This window comes from Pseudophryne corroboree, chromosome 2, assembly GCF_028390025.1.
Source record: "Pseudophryne corroboree isolate aPseCor3 chromosome 2, aPseCor3.hap2, whole genome shotgun sequence".
NCBI classification, from domain to species: domain Eukaryota; kingdom Metazoa; phylum Chordata; class Amphibia; order Anura; family Myobatrachidae; genus Pseudophryne; species Pseudophryne corroboree.
Genome location: NC_086445.1, coordinates 799,602,214 through 799,619,387, shown reverse-complemented (window position 1 = coordinate 799,619,387; position 17,174 = coordinate 799,602,214). Strand labels below are relative to the sequence as shown.

The 17,174-nt window shown below is 45.0% G+C and overlaps 1 protein-coding gene across 13 annotated transcripts in view; it reads left to right on the top strand.

Moving 5' to 3' along the window:
• CASK (calcium/calmodulin dependent serine protein kinase) overlaps positions 1–17,174 on the top strand; it is an 887,710-nt gene that overhangs the window by 473,610 nt on the left and 396,926 nt on the right. For all 13 annotated transcript variants that reach the window (XM_063955614.1, XM_063955617.1, XM_063955611.1 and 10 more), the window contains exon 7: positions 11,135–11,310. In XM_063955614.1, the coding sequence (XP_063811684.1) occupies positions 11,135–11,310 (176 nt within the window). The remainder of the gene's footprint in view (positions 1–11,134; positions 11,311–17,174) is intronic.

Genomic DNA, 17,174 nt, shown 5'->3' with positions numbered 1-17,174 from the left:
GTCGAACACGTTCGCAAAGTTCTACAAGTTCGATACTTTGTCCTCTGAGGACTTTAAGTTTGGTCAATTGGTTCTGCAGGAGCCTCCGCGCTCTCCCTCCTGTTCTGGGAGCTTTGGTACATCCCCATGGTACTAATGTGGACCCCAGCATCCTCTAGGACGTAAAATAAAATAGGATTTTAATAATCGACCGGTAAATCATTTTCTTGTAGTCCATAGAGAATACTAAGCGCCCGCCCATCGCTTCGTGATCCTGCAGTGGTTATTTAGTTGAGTACTGCTTAAGTTCTCGGTAAGTACTGTCTTGTTAATTGGTAAGTAATCTTGTTCAGCTGTTGCTGATGTTTCAAGCTAGTTAGCTTGGGTTGCCTTGTGTGTGAGCTGGTGTGAATTTCTCCACTATCAGTGTAATCCTTCTTTCGAAATGTCCGTCTCCTCGGGCACAGTTTCTAGACTGGGTCTGGTAGAAGGGGCATCGAGGGAGGAGCCAGCCCACACTCTCAAACTCTTAAAGTGCCAATGGCTCCTAGTGGACCCATCTATACGCCATGGTACTGATGTGGACCCCAGCATCCTCTATGGACTACGAGTAAAAGATTTACCGGTAGGTAATTAAAATCCTATTTCTTGGGTCCCGACAGAGAATGAATATTTTTTTTGGCATCTCTAAACTCACCCCCCTCCCCTGAGAGACTGTTCTTGTCAGACAAAGAAGCCAACACAGTATGTAAATGAAGGGCTGATACTACAGTCGCTTTGGTTGGGGGAAAGGATTTAGAGAGGGCCAGAGTGGAAGTACACTAAACAGTACAGTACTGTGCTACGGATTTGCTTGTCACAGTTAGTTATGGAAACAAGTGTTTTCCTGTGTGCATAATTCTATTGAATGTAAGGTTCTTTAAATATATGAATGTTCTAAAAAAAAAAAAAAAAGTGTTGAGAAAAACAAAGGGATTGCGAATCAAACCAGGGACTCTGAGCTTGGGGCGCAGGACACTTCACTGCTTGTCCGCAACACCTGGTGATAGAGACACAAGCTCATGTGTAAATGTAAGCAGTGATCCCTTCCCATGGGTTTTGCTGTATTGGCTGCAAGACTTGGACGCTCACATACAGTACTGTATGCCTAACGTCCATGGACCATTGCCATAAAACACGTTCATTTGCATCTGTGTACACAATTTTTATTTATTGATTAGTCTACAGGACTTGGACGCTCACATAACCTGTCAATGGACCATTGCTTTAACACATTTATACACTAATTTTATTGATTGTTTGATTTATTGGTTTCTTTTTTTTAAATTATACTCTCCGTCTGCCCATTGGTTTGTGTACAGTATACAGTTACATTAGTCACCACTGATTTTCCAGAGCTTGCAGAACAATCTGCCGCTATTTGCGCTACTGTTCTGGATTAGTGGAGCTTTAGCCACCCAGTGGTGAAGATATGTGTTGCATGCTACATATGTAGTCATGCCTGAACGCGCCTGATCGTGCAACAACTGAACAACCTGAGCTATTGCTTAGGCGTGACTAATCATCTGTTTAGGCGGAGAAACCGCAACGATGAGGGAGGCTCAATCTGTAAATATTGTCTATGTTTTACAGCAGTATTGACTGACCAAATTTTAAAAGATGATTCAGTACTTCCTACTTGAAGTTGCTTAGCTTCACTTGCTACCAAAAAAAAACAAAAAAACCCCTTACAGGTGCCTTCCTTGCTGTAATCTCTAGTATCAAAATTTAATTCACTGAAAAAAGAGTTTGTCTGTAACGTCCTAGTGGATACTGAGGAACTGTATTTTAGTACCAGGGTATAAATCAGGTCCACTGGAGCCTGGCAACTTAAAATCTTTAGTGTGTGTATGTGTGTGCTGGCTCCTCCCCTCTATGCCCCCACCCTTATCAGACTCAGTTTAGAAAAATGTGCCCAAGGAAACGGGTACATTTCTCTGGAGCTCCAGATATTTTCCTCTATTTTTTATTTTAGTTATTTATCTTCAGGTAGTACTGGCTGGCAACCAGTCTACCTGCTTTTTGGTACTTAGAGAAGGGACCGAACCAACCTCCTGAGGGTTAAAGGTTCGTAATCCCAGCTGATATGACACTAAGATCCTAAGGTGCTGTTTCACACACCATACTATGTGTGCCCATGCCAGCAGCTGGCCGCCACCCTCTACCAGATCCCGAAGAATCGCAGATGCGGTGAGTGTTAACAGTGGGGTCCCGGTTAGCAGGTCCCCAGTGCGGTTTGGCGGCATGTCACGCGGCAGTCAAGGGCCATGAGCTGTGGTGCCCGCCGCTGTCTACATTGGCTCAGCTGGGCTTTATGCTCCACAGGGTGCTCACTGTCAGTAGACATTTTGTGTACTGTGTATATTACTTCAGCCAACTTAGTGGGGCCGTGCGCCATTACAGGGGCGGGGCTTCCCGGAGAGCGGGACCAGAGGTAGGAAAATGCCATTTCTTGATGCTGTGGCTCACTGGCTGCATGCACGCTGCTCCTCCACAGACCCACGCTGTTACAGACTCTGTACTGGTAACGGGAGTCATAGCAGGGGAGGAGCACATCAGCGGTAGTGCCGCTGCACATAAGTAAGATGATGCACATACTTTTACACACTGCGCTGTGTTTTGTGTGCTGGTCTCCGTTTCTCTGTGTCACTCCAGGGGCTCTCTAGTGTCTGTGTGGAGGTGTTGTCAGTGGGTCTGTGCTGCATTATCATTGTGTGCAATATGTCTGTTGACATGGTTATGTGTAGTGCTTGTAACTCTACCCTTTCTTCTGCGGGGTCCCTCTTGTGTGAACAGTGCTCCCTATCTCCACATAGACACAGATCACAGGCACCTGACTGGCTAAATACCTTTAAGAGCATGATTCGCAATGTGAATTCAGAATTGGCTGCAGCTAAGAAGGAGAGACAGGTGTTAAAACAGATACCAGAAAGGCTTCTCAGCCTCCTTTGTTGGTTTCACATAAACGCTCACTGCCACAGGTGCTCCAATCTGATTCTGACTCTGACCAGCCTGATGTAGATGATGATGATATGGATGAGGACAGCTCTCTGTTCCTCGGGGTGGAGGCCTTCATTTATGCTGTAAGAGAGGTTCTTCACATACCCGATCAGGAAGCAGAACCAGATGAGGAGTTGTACTTTAATGTTAGACCGAAGACCTCAGGCACGTTTCCTGTGTCTAAGGAATAAAACTCCCTGGCCAGGGAGGCATGCGTGAATCCTGACAAGAAGTTCAGAACTCCTCAGAGGTTTTTATCTACATTTCCCCTCCCAGCTGATGACTGGAAGGTATGGGAAAAATCCCCATCAGTCGATATGTCTGTGTCCATACTGTCTAAGAAATTGGTACTACCGGTGCCAAGGGCTATATCTCTAAAAGGCCCTGCTGACTGTAAAATTGAGACCACTCTTAAGGCAATATATATGGCAGCGGGCGTAGCACAGCGCCCCACAATTGTTTGTGTTTGGATTTCTAGGGCAGTAGTCAAGTGGTCTGAAAATATTATTAATGGATTAGAGACACTGCACTAGGATGAGGTCATTACTCTGCTGCAACACATACAGGATGCTGCAAATTTTATGAGCGGAACTATAAAGGAATTCTGTAAGATAAATGCCCGCATTACTGCTATGGCAGTTTCGGTACGCAGAGCTCTGTGGTTATGTCAGTGGTCAGCGGATGCTGATTCCAAGAAGGGTGTAGAAAATCTTCCCTTTACAGGTGATGCCTTTTTTGGAGACGAGTTTAATAAATGAATCTCTCAGGCAACGGCAGGTAAGTCTACCTATCTGCCGTCGGCTGCACCACCTGCTCAACGTTCTTACCCAGGACTCTCCTTGCAGTCCTTTTGTGTGGCAAGGTTTAGAGGCAGGTGCCAAGGGGTCTCCACTACTCCCAGAGGATCTTGTGGTAAGTCCCGTAAGCCTGCGACTGCTGGATCCCTGGACCAAATCACTGGGTCCCTTGCCACTAAGCCTTCCGCATGACAGTTGGCTCCAATGGCAGGGTGACTTTCAGGTAGGTGCTCACCTTCAACACTTCGCCCATGTGTGGGCGACGTCCTGCCGGGATCCTTTGGTATGGTACCTCATTTCCCAGGGATGCCGGATGGAATTTCAAGCACTTCCTACTCACAGATTTTTCAAGTCAGTTTTACCCGCAGCAAAAGTTACCTTGCAAGAGGCTTTTCAAAAACTTTTTCAGACGGGAGTGGTGGTTCCAGTGCCACCTCCGTTACGCAAAAGGGGTTATTACTCCAGTCTTTTTGTCGTTCCAAAACCAGACTGTTCGGTGCGACCCATCTTGAATCTGAAGTTTCTAAACCCGTATCTGCGGGTGTTCAAATTCAAGATGGAATCCCGGCGGGCAGTAGTGTCAGGTCTGTAGGGGGAATTCCTGATATCTCTAGATGTCAAGGAAGCTTACCTGCACATTCCCATGTGGCCCCCTCATCAGGCTTACCTCAGGTTCGCCATATTGGATGAACATTTCCAGTTTCAGGCCTTACCCTTTGGCCTATCCATAGTCCGAGGGTCTTCACTAACGTCATGGATGATGCTGCAACTGCACATGATGGGAGTCAACATAGTTTGCTACTTTGACGATCTCCTGATAAAGGCTATGTCCAGAGAGCACCTACACTGCACAGAATCGATCTGATGACTCGCCTGCTTAAGGATCATGGGTGGATCCTAAATTTTCAGAAATCTCACCTGGAACTAACCCAACGAATTCAGTTCCTGGGAATGATATTGGATACAGTGTCTCAAAAGGTGTTTCTTCTGATGGACAAGGCCTTGGCTTTCCAAGCTATGGTCCGCTCAGTACTCCGTCCTTGCAAGGTCTCCATACATCTTTGCGTTTGCTTGCTGGGCATGATGGTAGCTGCTTATGAGCTAATCCAATACGGCAGGTTTCATGCCGGCCATTTCAGCTGGATCTGCTGAACAAATGGTCAGGGTCTCCCCTGCACATGTATCAGGAAGTGACCTTATCTCTGAAAGCCTGGATTTCTCTTATTATGGTGGCTACAAGTTCCTCATCTGGTAAAAGGCAGGAATTTCAATATCCACTCGTGGATTCTGCTGACAACAGATGCCAGCCTCCGGGGTTGGGGGGCTGTGTCCCAGGAGGCTCAGTTCCAGGGGATATTGTCAAATCAGGAATCTGCTCTGCCGATAAACATCCTGGAACTCAGGGCTATTTACAATGCCCTTCTGCAAGCTTCCCATCTCCTGAGGGATCAGGCGATCCAGGTTCAAGTTGACAACGCCACGGCGGTGGCATACATAAATCGACAAGGGGGAACACAAAGCAGAGCGGTTATGCAAGAAGTGTCAAAAGTACTCTTCTGGGCGGAAGCCAACGCAAAGGCCATCTCAGCCATATTCATTCCAGGAGTGGACTACTGGGAAGCAGACTTCCTCAGCAGACACGACCTCCATTTCGGAGAATGGTGCTTACATCCCCAGGTGTTTCAGCAGTTAATTCACCGGTGGGGCTGTCTGCAGATAGATTTCATGGCTTCTCGTCTAAACAAGAAGCTATGCCGTTCCAGAACGAGGGATCCGTAGGCTGTAGCAGTGGACGCGCTGACGACACCATGGACTTACCGGTTTACGTACCTGTTCTCTCTTTTACTGCTAATTCCAAGGGTTCTAAAAAAGACTAATACCCCTTTCAGACATAGGACCCGGGAATTTCCCTGCTTCAGACCCGGGATTTTCACCTATGAAAAAGCCCGAGTTTTTGCTGGGACCCCCTTTCACACTAAACCTGAGACCTGGGAAATACCTGTGTCGACCCCTTTCAGACATAAGCCTGGTCTGCCCTGGCAGCCAGGTCAGACCTGACTACTCTCATGTCACATGTCTTATACGTCACACTCGTACATTTACACACACGTCTTACACATACACATGTCACACTCAAACACACATACATTTAATATACACGCACATGCCAAATTCTCTCACACACACACACACACACACACACACACACACACTCTCTCTCACTCTCACTCACTCCAACAGACCGCCTCTCTATTTTTTGGCTGCGCCTGCTGCTTCAACTACTCACAGCAGCATGGACTATAGCAGCCGGCGCACGACCCCTCTTCACTCCGGCCTCCTTCAGCCAACCCCGCCAATTAGGTGCGACCTGGGATCAAATTACCAGGTCGCACCTTTCAGACCTAAGCCGGGTTGTCTTCCCGGGACTTGAGTCCTGGGAAAAACCCTGGTCAATTGTAGGGTTGGCGACCCAGATCACGTTCCCGGGTCGGTGCCTTTCAGACATACCAAATTCCCGGGTTGATGCACGTTCATGTGCAAAATCCCGGGAATTTGGAGCATGTCTGAAAAGGGTATAAGAAGGGAAAGCGTTCAAGCAATTCTAATTGCCCCGGATTGGCCTCGACGGGCGTGGTACTCGGACCTCTTAACCATGGCTCTGAAGGATCTCTGGCCTCTGCCACTTCAAAAGGATCTTCTTCAGCAAGGTTCGTCAGTCTATCCAGACTTACCGCGTTCTACGTTTGACGGCTTGGAAGATGAGAGGGAGATTCTAGCCAGAAAAGGTCTTCCCTACCATGTTGTTTCCACTATGGTCCAGGCCAGGAAGATGGTTACGTACAAACATTATCATTGTATCTGAAAAAATGATGTTTCGTGGTGTGAAAGTAGACAGGTTTCTCCCGTGGAATTGAGAATTGGTCGCTTTCCACTTTTCCTGCAAGCGGGAGTGGATATGGACCTACGTTTAAGCTCCATCAAAGTGCAGATTTCGGCGCTGTCTATTTTCTTCCAGAAACGACTTGCTATATTGCCGGAAGTACAGATTTTCCTAAAAGGAGTTTTTCATATGAAACCGCCCTTCCTACCTCCCACGGCTACGTGGGATCTCAATGTGGTTTTGTCCTTTCTTCAGTCAGACTGGTTTGAACCCTTACATAGGATGGAATTGAAATTTGTTACCTGGAAGACTGTGATGTTACTAGCATTGGCGTCTGCCAGACGGGTTTCTGAATTGGGGTCCTTATCCTGTAAAGGGGGTATTTTAATCACGGATCTGCATTGTGTATACCCCCCAGCGATAGCGATGCCCAGCCCCGCGCATCGATATCGCCGGTGCTAGATTGAGCCTGCATGCAGGCTCAATCTAGCGGGTGCTCACTTCAGTGCTGTGTGAAGTGACGGCACCCCGTTGTCGTCCCATCTCGCTCAGCACATCGCGCTGTGCTGAGTGGGGGGAGAGATGTGTGCTATGCAGTCTGTATTAAGATCGCTCAGCACACATCTCTCCCGTCAGTACTGGCCTTAAGAGCCCTTATTTGATTTTTCATGAAGACAGGGCGGAGCTCAGGACCCGACCTCAGTTTTTGCCAAAAGTGGTGTCCGCTTTTCACATGAATCAACCCATTGTGGTTCCCGTGTTGCCTGACGCTTCCGTTGATCCAGAGTCCTTGGATGTGGTGAGGGCTCTGAAGAAACCAGAAATAACTCAACATATTCCATCTTATAATAATCCACCTATTCTTACTTGAGGTTGCATTTATTCACTCCATCTGAATCTTACTACCCACACTCTACAGCAGATTAAAGTAATGTACTCATTTTATTTAATTTACTCTTAGGATTTTAGTTTCATTTATTTCATATTCTATTTTATTTCATTTTTTTATTATTTATTTTTTATTTTTTATTATTATATTTTTTATATATTTTTTATTTTATTTTTGTTTCATTATTATTATTTTCACATATACCTATTGATTTCTTATTTCGTACAGTGCACCAGCTCGTCAACCAGGGGAGGAATCATTACCATAGCAACTATAAACAAAATTCCAGAGTCAGAAACCCATTCATTGTGAGACAAGGGACATGACTGACAGTTTTAAAAGCCAATCAAGGACAATAAAAGACTGAGCACATGTGAGCACAGCAATAATTATCTCATTGGGCACACAATGTAATTGACAAGAACAACTGCCTATCATTACATAAAGAACGACAACCAATCAGAGCGAAGGAACCACAGATCAGGCTATTTATTTTTCACCACAGGAGAAATTCCACACACTTTTTCTCCCAGAGGAAGGCCCCCAAGGGCCGAAATGCGTTGGAGCATTTTCCTAACACCATCCACAACAGCGGCACTATCAAGTAGAAGGAGCGGAACAAGAGACTGAACCCGGTCACGTGACTGAAGACCAGGAAGTGTCTGCGGGTCACGGACGACGGAGAAACATCAAGGAGACAGCCTGCCACTGACACAGCCAGCAGCGGAGAAGGAGAACTAAGGTGAGTCTCTGTAGGCGGAGGGAGTGCAGCAACGAACCGCTCTGAGAGCGGTCGCAGTGCGTGCATCTCCCCCCCCCCCCCCCCCCCAAGACAGGCACCAAACCCAGGCTGACCAGCCTCCGACCTATGACCGAACACTGTCACAGCGACGGCGGCAGAAGCAGGGGGAGGTTAGACCAGTCCGGATTCCCTTTCTTTCTCACGCAATCTCCACTACTGCTTGAGCATCAGTGACGGCATGTCATTTTAAACAAGTGCACTCAATTCACACAGACCAGCGGGACGCCGCGGCCTGTAGTTTAACGAATAGACTTTTCCACCCTTTTCATTTTTTCCTAATCCACTTATCAATTTGCTTATGGACTTCATTTCAATATATCTAGAAGCAAGCGTGCTCCTGCACAACTAGCATAAGGCTTATTATAGCCAAACAGAGCTCATTCACGCATATATACGAATTCTGGACTATCCATTATTGAATTTAAATAAATATCATTTTGAAACGTATTCAAACATTTCACCATTTATTGCACTAGTGCATATACATGCACAATTAGAAACCGGGGGTGAGCGCAGTGTAAAAATCTCTATTCTTGCTCTGAAGGTTTATGTCAAACGGACTGCTCATCATTGGAAATCTGATTCGCTGTTTTTCCTTTTTTGATGCCACCAAATAGAGAATATAAATAGAGGCGCTCATGAAAATCACACACCAAAATTTCACAGGTTCAGTATCAACCAAGGAATCAAAAATATGTAAATATAAAATATATATATTTATTAATGATAATATAAAAAACTATTTCATAATAGATAATTCACAAATAATATTCCTTATGATTTTAGCATGATTTGTGAGATACAGAAATTTAAAAAACACATGAATTATCTAAACCTTGATAATATATTAAGTATCCTTGAAATATCACTGAACTATATGATTTGAACATTCAAAGAGTATGTATCAGAATGTTGCAGCCTTTTTAGAAACACTGTTGCCACAGCTGCTAGATGTAAATCCTGAACATGTCGCAGTGGCTGCACGTATTGATAATTGTCAGCATAGGTTAATATATGAAATACCTCTCCATAAGGGCTGGTGAACCCGAGCGTCCCCGGGTGAGTCCAAGAATTTGCCCAGTTAGTAGAGAAGCTGGAGGGTACGTGTGGTATCTGGATACGTCAGCCGGCTGCAAGGTTTGTTTAATTAACCTGCTGGTTCCACCTTGCAAGTGCTGTGCAGATAATCGTGAGCGGCAGGTATATGGCTGCTGAATCAGATGGTATCTTAAGCCCAGCTGTATGAGGAAAACTTCCTTCCAGACTACCTGGACGTGCACCGTCCGCCGGCAGAGAACGAGGTGGAAGATGCTGGAGACAATTGCCGTGACCGTGCAGCGCCTGCGGCTGATCGTGAAGCCAAATAGAAAGCCGCCCGCGGCTGCTGTTAGTAAGAGCCGGATGAGATAGCTGTGGCCTGAGAGCGTCCTGGATACAGGTGTTCAGTGAATTGCAAAAGGGGGAGGAGTCCTAACGCGTTTCGTCACGTGACCCGTGACTTTTCCGTCCGGCTTCTAAGCAATCAATTGCTCATTGGCTCAGGTTGACACTTCAACAAGCCTATACTTCGGCGGCTCTGCCTTTGCCGACGTCTATTCAGGCCCATTCAACGATATCTGTGGGCTCTTCCTGGGCGGCTGGCCGGGGTGTCTCGGCCTTACAATTGTGCCGAGCTGCTACTTGTTCTGGTTCAAACACTTTTGTTAAGTTCTATCGGTTCGACACCTTGGCCAAGGATGACCTTCAGTTTGGTCAGGCGGTGTTACAGAGCACTCTCCCACCCGTTTGGGAGCTTTGGTACTTCCCCGTGGTCCTAAAGTACAGTTCCCCAGTATCCACTAGTATGTAAGAGAAAATAGGAATTTAAAACCTACTGGTAATTCCTTTTCTCCTAGTCCATAGTGGATACTGGGCGCCCGCCTCAGTACTTCGATTCCTGCTTACCTGAGTGTTTGGTTGGCCCGCCGCTGCGGTCGCCTTATGTTGTTGTGATATCTTTGCTATCCTGGTTAGGTTGGTGTTGCTATCCTCTGTTCTGGTTAGCTCCCTCCTTTTCGGTTATGCTTGTGGGTTGGTTTAGTGCCTCTCTGCTGTTGTACCTGTTTTCTTCTCTCGTGGTACGTCTGTCTCCTCGGGCACAGTTTTCTAGACTGAGTTTGGTGGGGGGGGGGGCATAGAGGGGAGGAGCCAACACACACACACACACACACACACACACACACACACACACTAAAGGTATTAAGGTGCCAGGCTCCAGTGGACCCGATCTATACCCATAGTACTAAAGTACACTTCCCCAGTATCCATTGCGGACTACGAGAAAAGGAGTTACCAGTAGGTATTAAATTCCTGTTTTTTGCTGTTACTTGTTACTGCTGCAGTGCATCGAGCAAGTGATGCTATTGCTTAACCCGATTCTCTGTAAATTTGAATCACTGGTCAGGTAAAAGGTGCATGCTTGCATAATGGTTGATCTAGATTTAAAAAGAAAAAGAAAAAAAACACTATACAAGAGTATTAATAAATAGGAGCGCAGTGGCCTCTATCTAAGCCAGTGATTTTAGTAGGTCATGTGAGCAATCATACAACAATGTTTAAAAGCATTTCAAAACAAAGGTAAAACTTTTATTTATGAATGTTAAAAAAAGAAGAAAAAGTTAGAAGTTTTATGTGAAATTGATTCATTTATAACAATTTGGCATAATGTAATGCAGGAAATAACAGCTTTGCATTATTCGCTTTCCCAGGTCGTGTAGGAACACCACACTTTATGGCTCCAGAGGTGGTGAAAAGAGAGCCTTATGGGAAACCGGTAGATGTCTGGGGTTGTGGCGTGATACTTTTCATCCTATTAAGTGGCTGTTTGCCTTTCTATGGCACAAAGGAAAGATTATTTGAAGGCATTATCAAAGGCAAATATAAGGTAAGTAGACATTTTCTAGCAAGATCATTCTATATTATGTGGCAGTTATTTTTCAGCAGAGCTCTGCTTTAAATACATTTTTCATGCTATTTCAAACCTTGTGTGCATTTGCATTGAATGCTAGTAAATAGAGCTGTTCGCACCGAAGTACACCACCCACACTCCAAAGTGCTGGCATATGTGTGGTAATTGGAAAGAATGGTTTATTTTTTTGGTTGTCTTGTATTACTTTTTTTCTTGTGTTGCGTATCATTTTATAATCCAATGTGCCTAAGCAAAGGGTGATGTCTGTCAGATTTTGCTGCATTGATCACACACTGGGTCTGATTCATCAAGGATTGCAAATGCAAAGCTGCTCACAGCAGCTTTGCATTTGCAGTCCTTAGCAATGCAAATGCAGGAGGAGGTGCATATCAGATGAACATTGCGACCATCAGCCTGCACATGCACAGGACTCACACATCGGGGAAACTGAATCACCCCCACAGCAAGGTAGCTGGTAATTGTTTCTTATGATCACTGTGTCACATGCTTGCAGTACGGTCTTTACAGAATTAGCACTATCCCAGTCATGATCGGAATGATTTCATGGATTTGTTAATTGGAGTTGCAAAGCCATCCTACCAGAATACTTGCACTTCTAGAACATTTTAGTCAGACTTACTTCTGTTACTGTAAACTACTAATCCAGCAGATGTTCAAACGCTGAATGCGCGATCTATACAACAATGTATTCTTTTATTTTAATGCACACCAATCTAAAAGCAGATATTCTGAAGCCCTGGCGTTTGGTTGCAGAAAGTTTTATTAAATTAAAGTGTCACATGGAATATGAACAGACCTTAAATTTGTGAATGCTATTAAACCTGTTGTGCACTAAATCACGTAAATGTATTCCTACACACTTACTTCAGCTCAAAGGGACTGCTGTAAATACTGCTTTGGCATTACAAAGATTAACAATGTATTTCCCAACCTTCTTGCACAGGACTTGTTAGTTCATTTGTTATGGGCACTAGGAAACGTTTATTATTCCATTAGGGCTAATCAAAACTGTACCTTCTAAAATTACATTTTAGGAATACTGTATGACCAATAAGAACATTGGTTGCACACTTAAGGTTTAAAATAAGTCCATAGTTGTGACGAAATATACTTATTCCTGTACTACACATTGTATCCATATATGGATTTGAGAGTATTTAGCCTGAACGTAAGTGGACAAGCGTAAGCTGATTAGAGTACAGGCATGTACTCATTAGTGTAGCACACCACCCTGAAGATGATTAATGGAAATAATTAGACTTGGAGGCATGCTTTTTCAGGGTACCTGGGATCAATTTTAAAGATACACAAGACAAATGCATATGGACACCCCTAATGATAATTAGCGCGTTTGTCTATTTCAGCCACATCCATTACTAACATTTACATAAAATAAAGTAGTTATGCAATTTGCAAAGTCAAACATTAGTGGTACAATGGGTCACACTGTCAACTTGAAAAATCACTGTCATACAGTGCCACTTTTCAACATGTCAATTTGTCAAATTTCTGCCTTGCTAGAGTTGCGGTGGTCAACTGTATGTTCTATATTTGTGCATTGAAGTGTCTAGGAGCAGCAGCGAAGTGATAAACCACCCAAGTTCACAGGACATGACTGCCAAGTGCTGAACCACCAAGTGCAAAAAAAACGTTTGCACCATTGGTTGGACATACACTATCAAGTTCCAAACTGCCCCTGGATTTAACTATCACACAAGAACTGCTTGTTAGAAGCTGCATGGATTGGTGTTCCAATGTCGAGCATCCACACACATGCCTCAGATCACCATGCGCAATGCCAAAGTTGGTATAAAGCACATTAATTGTACATTGGAGCACTGGAAATGCATCCGATGTAGTGGCAAATTACACTTTACAGTCTGGTAGCTTGATGGACAAGTCTAGATCTGACGAATGCCAATAAAGCTGTTTCTGCTTGAAAACATACTGCAGTAATTCCCCCATTGCTTTTATAAAGTAGTAAATTACAGATGTCTGTGTTTGAATCTCATTAGATTTTTAAATAAAAATGTGAATTTCTCTGGCTGGGTCCACAGGATTATCCACAGGATAACATTGGGATATTGTCGAGCGACAGCGAAAATGGCACCAACACGGTCACGAGCTTTCTGGCCTCCCAGGATGCATTGGGGCCTCAACTATATAGTCCCGCCCACTGACTCAGTCAGATCAGTTTTTTGCTTGGTCACAGGGCTGCTGTGAAAGCAGCCTTAAGTTTTCATTAATTTATTTTTATAGACTTACTGTTTTGGTTTTTTGAGCGACTTCTCTTAACAGCGTCTTAAACGCATATTAGAAAGAGTCGCTCCAACAACTCCCCACCGGGTCGCAACAACGCTTACCTTCGGGTATCAGTGCTGTCTCGACGGGCGTCTGTGTCGGATGTTCTAGCAGGTCCAGCAGACGTAACCAGGCTGTGGCCGGAGCATGGGGAGACGGTGAGTCTATGGACTTCCTCTTACTAGAGGGGTCAGGACACAGCTACACTAATTTGGTGGAGACTACAAACAGTGTGTTTATGCGCCGAACATCCCGGTGTGACAGCGCTACGCTCTGGGGATCATAGGCGCCAGGACTAGGTTGAGGCCGCGATCCTGGGAGTTTAAGTCAACAGGGGGTTTCAGGCGCTCTCCTGGCCGTCCCTCCTCCGAGTTCATGGCCAGTTCCCGCGTGTCTCTCGTTTCATGAACTGAATGACCTCACTTCCTGCTCAGACACTACCACGAGGGTACTCGGTCGCAGCTTAGATGCTGCGGTTGTGTACACTGGAGATAAAGCCCGCCAGACCGAGTCGCAGGCCTTAGCGTCTGCATACACGTGGAAATCGCTCAGCGCCCGTGTCCGTTATCAGTTATCAAGAGCGGCAGTGTACATCAGTAGCGTCTGAATCCACTCAGCGTCTTACGAGCGTCTTTGCTTGGATATGGAAGTTTGGTGAGTCTCCCTGTATCCCGCTCTCCGGAGGCAGGGTATACAGTACTAAAAATTCCTTCTACTTTTTAGTATGCATTGTTAATTTGTAGTACCTATTGCATATGAGACCTGTATATTACTGTGTTTTCTGCATGTTATGTTGAAAAAAGAACCAGTTAAACAGAAGTACAATTTTCCTACTTATGTATAAGTTATTATGGAGGTTGTATTCTCATATGACAATGTTTAATGCTTTAACATGTGACTGACTGCTAGTATGTGTGCTGACTTTTCTGTGTAATGTCAGTCCTGTTCTGACCCTCAAATCAGGTGCACTGTGGTCAGATTGATTTCACCTCTATATACTGATCATAGGGTGTTTTTCAGTCACAAAATTGTGTAGTCAATATCAGATAAAATGTCTGTGAGCGGCAAAAGTGATGAGAATTTGTCAAGCACTCCCATAGCCCTAACATGCTTATCTTGTAAGTCAGGGGTAATTGATATGAATCAATTGGTCACTTATGAGGGTTTGTGTGCAAACTGTTTCGCTTTTCAGCGAAGTAAAAGACAGGAGTTGGTTCAACCACCAACAGAGCCACCATGGAATATGTTTGCAAAGACTCTGTCCTCTATTGTGGACAAGTTGGCTCCAGTAGCACCACCTCAGGGCTTAGGTTACACTATGAACCCATACATGCAGCTCCCTTCCTATGGCCTGGTTCCAGTAGCCTCTACTAGCAACCAAGAGACAGATAAGACTAAGACAGATATGTCTATGTGGCAGACTACACAAGATGATACAACGGATGATGATACAGTAGACTCGACTCCGTATGATGATCAGTCGCAGAGTTTTAGTTCAGATGATGTTGCTGAACTTATTAATGCTGTAAAGGCTGTTCTCTCGTTAGAAGAGCCAGCCAAGACAGTGTTAAAAACTAAAGCACCTGTATTTAAACGAACAAAGGCAGTGAAAGCTGTATTCCCAGCGTCAGATGAGGTGACAGAAATGATGGATGAGTCTTGGGCGGCGCCCAGTAAAAAGTATAAGATTCCTAAAAGATGGGATTCTTATTATCCATTTCCAGCTGTGGATTGTTCAAAAAGAGAAGTTCCTCCGAAAGTAGATGCACATGTTCTGCGACTCGTGCATAAATCTGCTTTACCACTGTCATCTACCTCACTAAATGATGTCACAGACAGAAGGGTAGATAGCCTTTTGAAAAATATATTTTCTCTAGTAGGAGCAGTGGTAAGACCTGCTATGGCTTCGGCCTGGGTAGCAAAGGCAACGGGCAAATGGATAGAGGAACTAGAGAATGACATCCCTTCTCCTACTAGGGAGCAAGTGGATCGTTTTTGCCGTTTAAGACAATCTGCCCAGTATTTGGAAGAAGCAGCAATTGATATAGGTACAGTTGCTTCTAAAGCTTCAGCCTTGTCAGTAGTCGCTCGCAGAGCAGTCTGGCTACGTACCTGGAAGGCAGATGCGGAATCCAAGAAGTAATTGGAAGCATTGCCTTTTGTAGGTAATATATTATTTGGAAAACCGTTATCGGATATCCTAGAATCAGAGGCTGAATCGAAAAAGGTCAGATTTCCGGCTACCTATAACCCTAAGTCCAAGGGTTTAAAATTTCGCTACTTTCGTTGGCAAAGCAAAGCCAGGGGTAGGAAGCAGTGGGCTAGCAAAAAGCCAGCTTCCAAACCTGATCAGAAACCCTCAACCTGAAGAGACGGGCCTCCGCCTGGAGGATTCCAGGGTTGGGGGCCGACTCCTTCAATTTGCACACATATGGCAACAGTCAACAACAGATGCCTGGGTGCAGAAGGTAGTATTTCAGGGGTATGGGTTCCCATTCAGGAGGCAGCCTCCTCAAATATTTTTTGCACCAGCCCGTCTCGTATAGAGTCGAAGGCCAATGCCCTGCAAGAAGCAGTCCAAAAATTACTGCAGTCAGGTGTGATTGTCCTAGTACCTCCATCACAAAAGGGACAGGGGTATTACTCCAATCTATTTCTAATCCAGAAACCAAATGGGTCATATCGACCAATTCTAAATCTGAAAATGTTGAACAGATACATATGGATCCCGAAGTTCCACATTGAGACGTTACGCTCCATAATGTTGGCTATGGAACCGGGAGATTACATGGTATCTCTGGATGTACGGGATGCTTACCTACATGTGCCTATAGCACTATCACATCAGTGTTACCTCAGGTTTGCCATCCTCCAGGAACATTTCCAGTTCCAAGCTCTGCCTTTCGGGCTAGCTACAGCACCCAGGGTTTTTACCAAAATCATGGTGGTTATGGCAGCTTGTCTGCGCAAGCAGGGGATAAGAATATTCCCATACCTCGACGACCTGTTAATCTTAGCACAATCGCAAGATTTACTGTTGAGCCATCTTCAACAGACGATAGTTTGTTTACAGAGACACGGGTGGCTCATAAATTGGGAGAAGTCGTCCCTGAATCCGTCACAGCGGATGGTTCATTTGGGGGCCATATTGGATTCAGACCTACAGAAAGTTTTCTTACCAGAGAAAAAGATAGTCAAAGTGCAGGTCATGGCTCAGGAAGGATTGCAAGCCCAGACAATGTCAGTCCATGCAGCAATGCGACTGTTGGGTCTGATGGTATCAACGTTCGACATGGTGGAATATGCGCAATTCCACTCCAGACCGTTGCAGCAACTCATTTTGACCAAATGGAACGGAAATCATCAAACTATAAAGAAACAGATGATAAAGATTCTAGTAAATGTAAAAGGTCTCTAGCGGGGTGGCTACAGACAGACCATTTAAACAAGGGGAGACCCTTTTGGATAAAAGAGTGGCAAGTCCTGACAACAGATGCCAGCCTGCAAGGCTGGGGGGC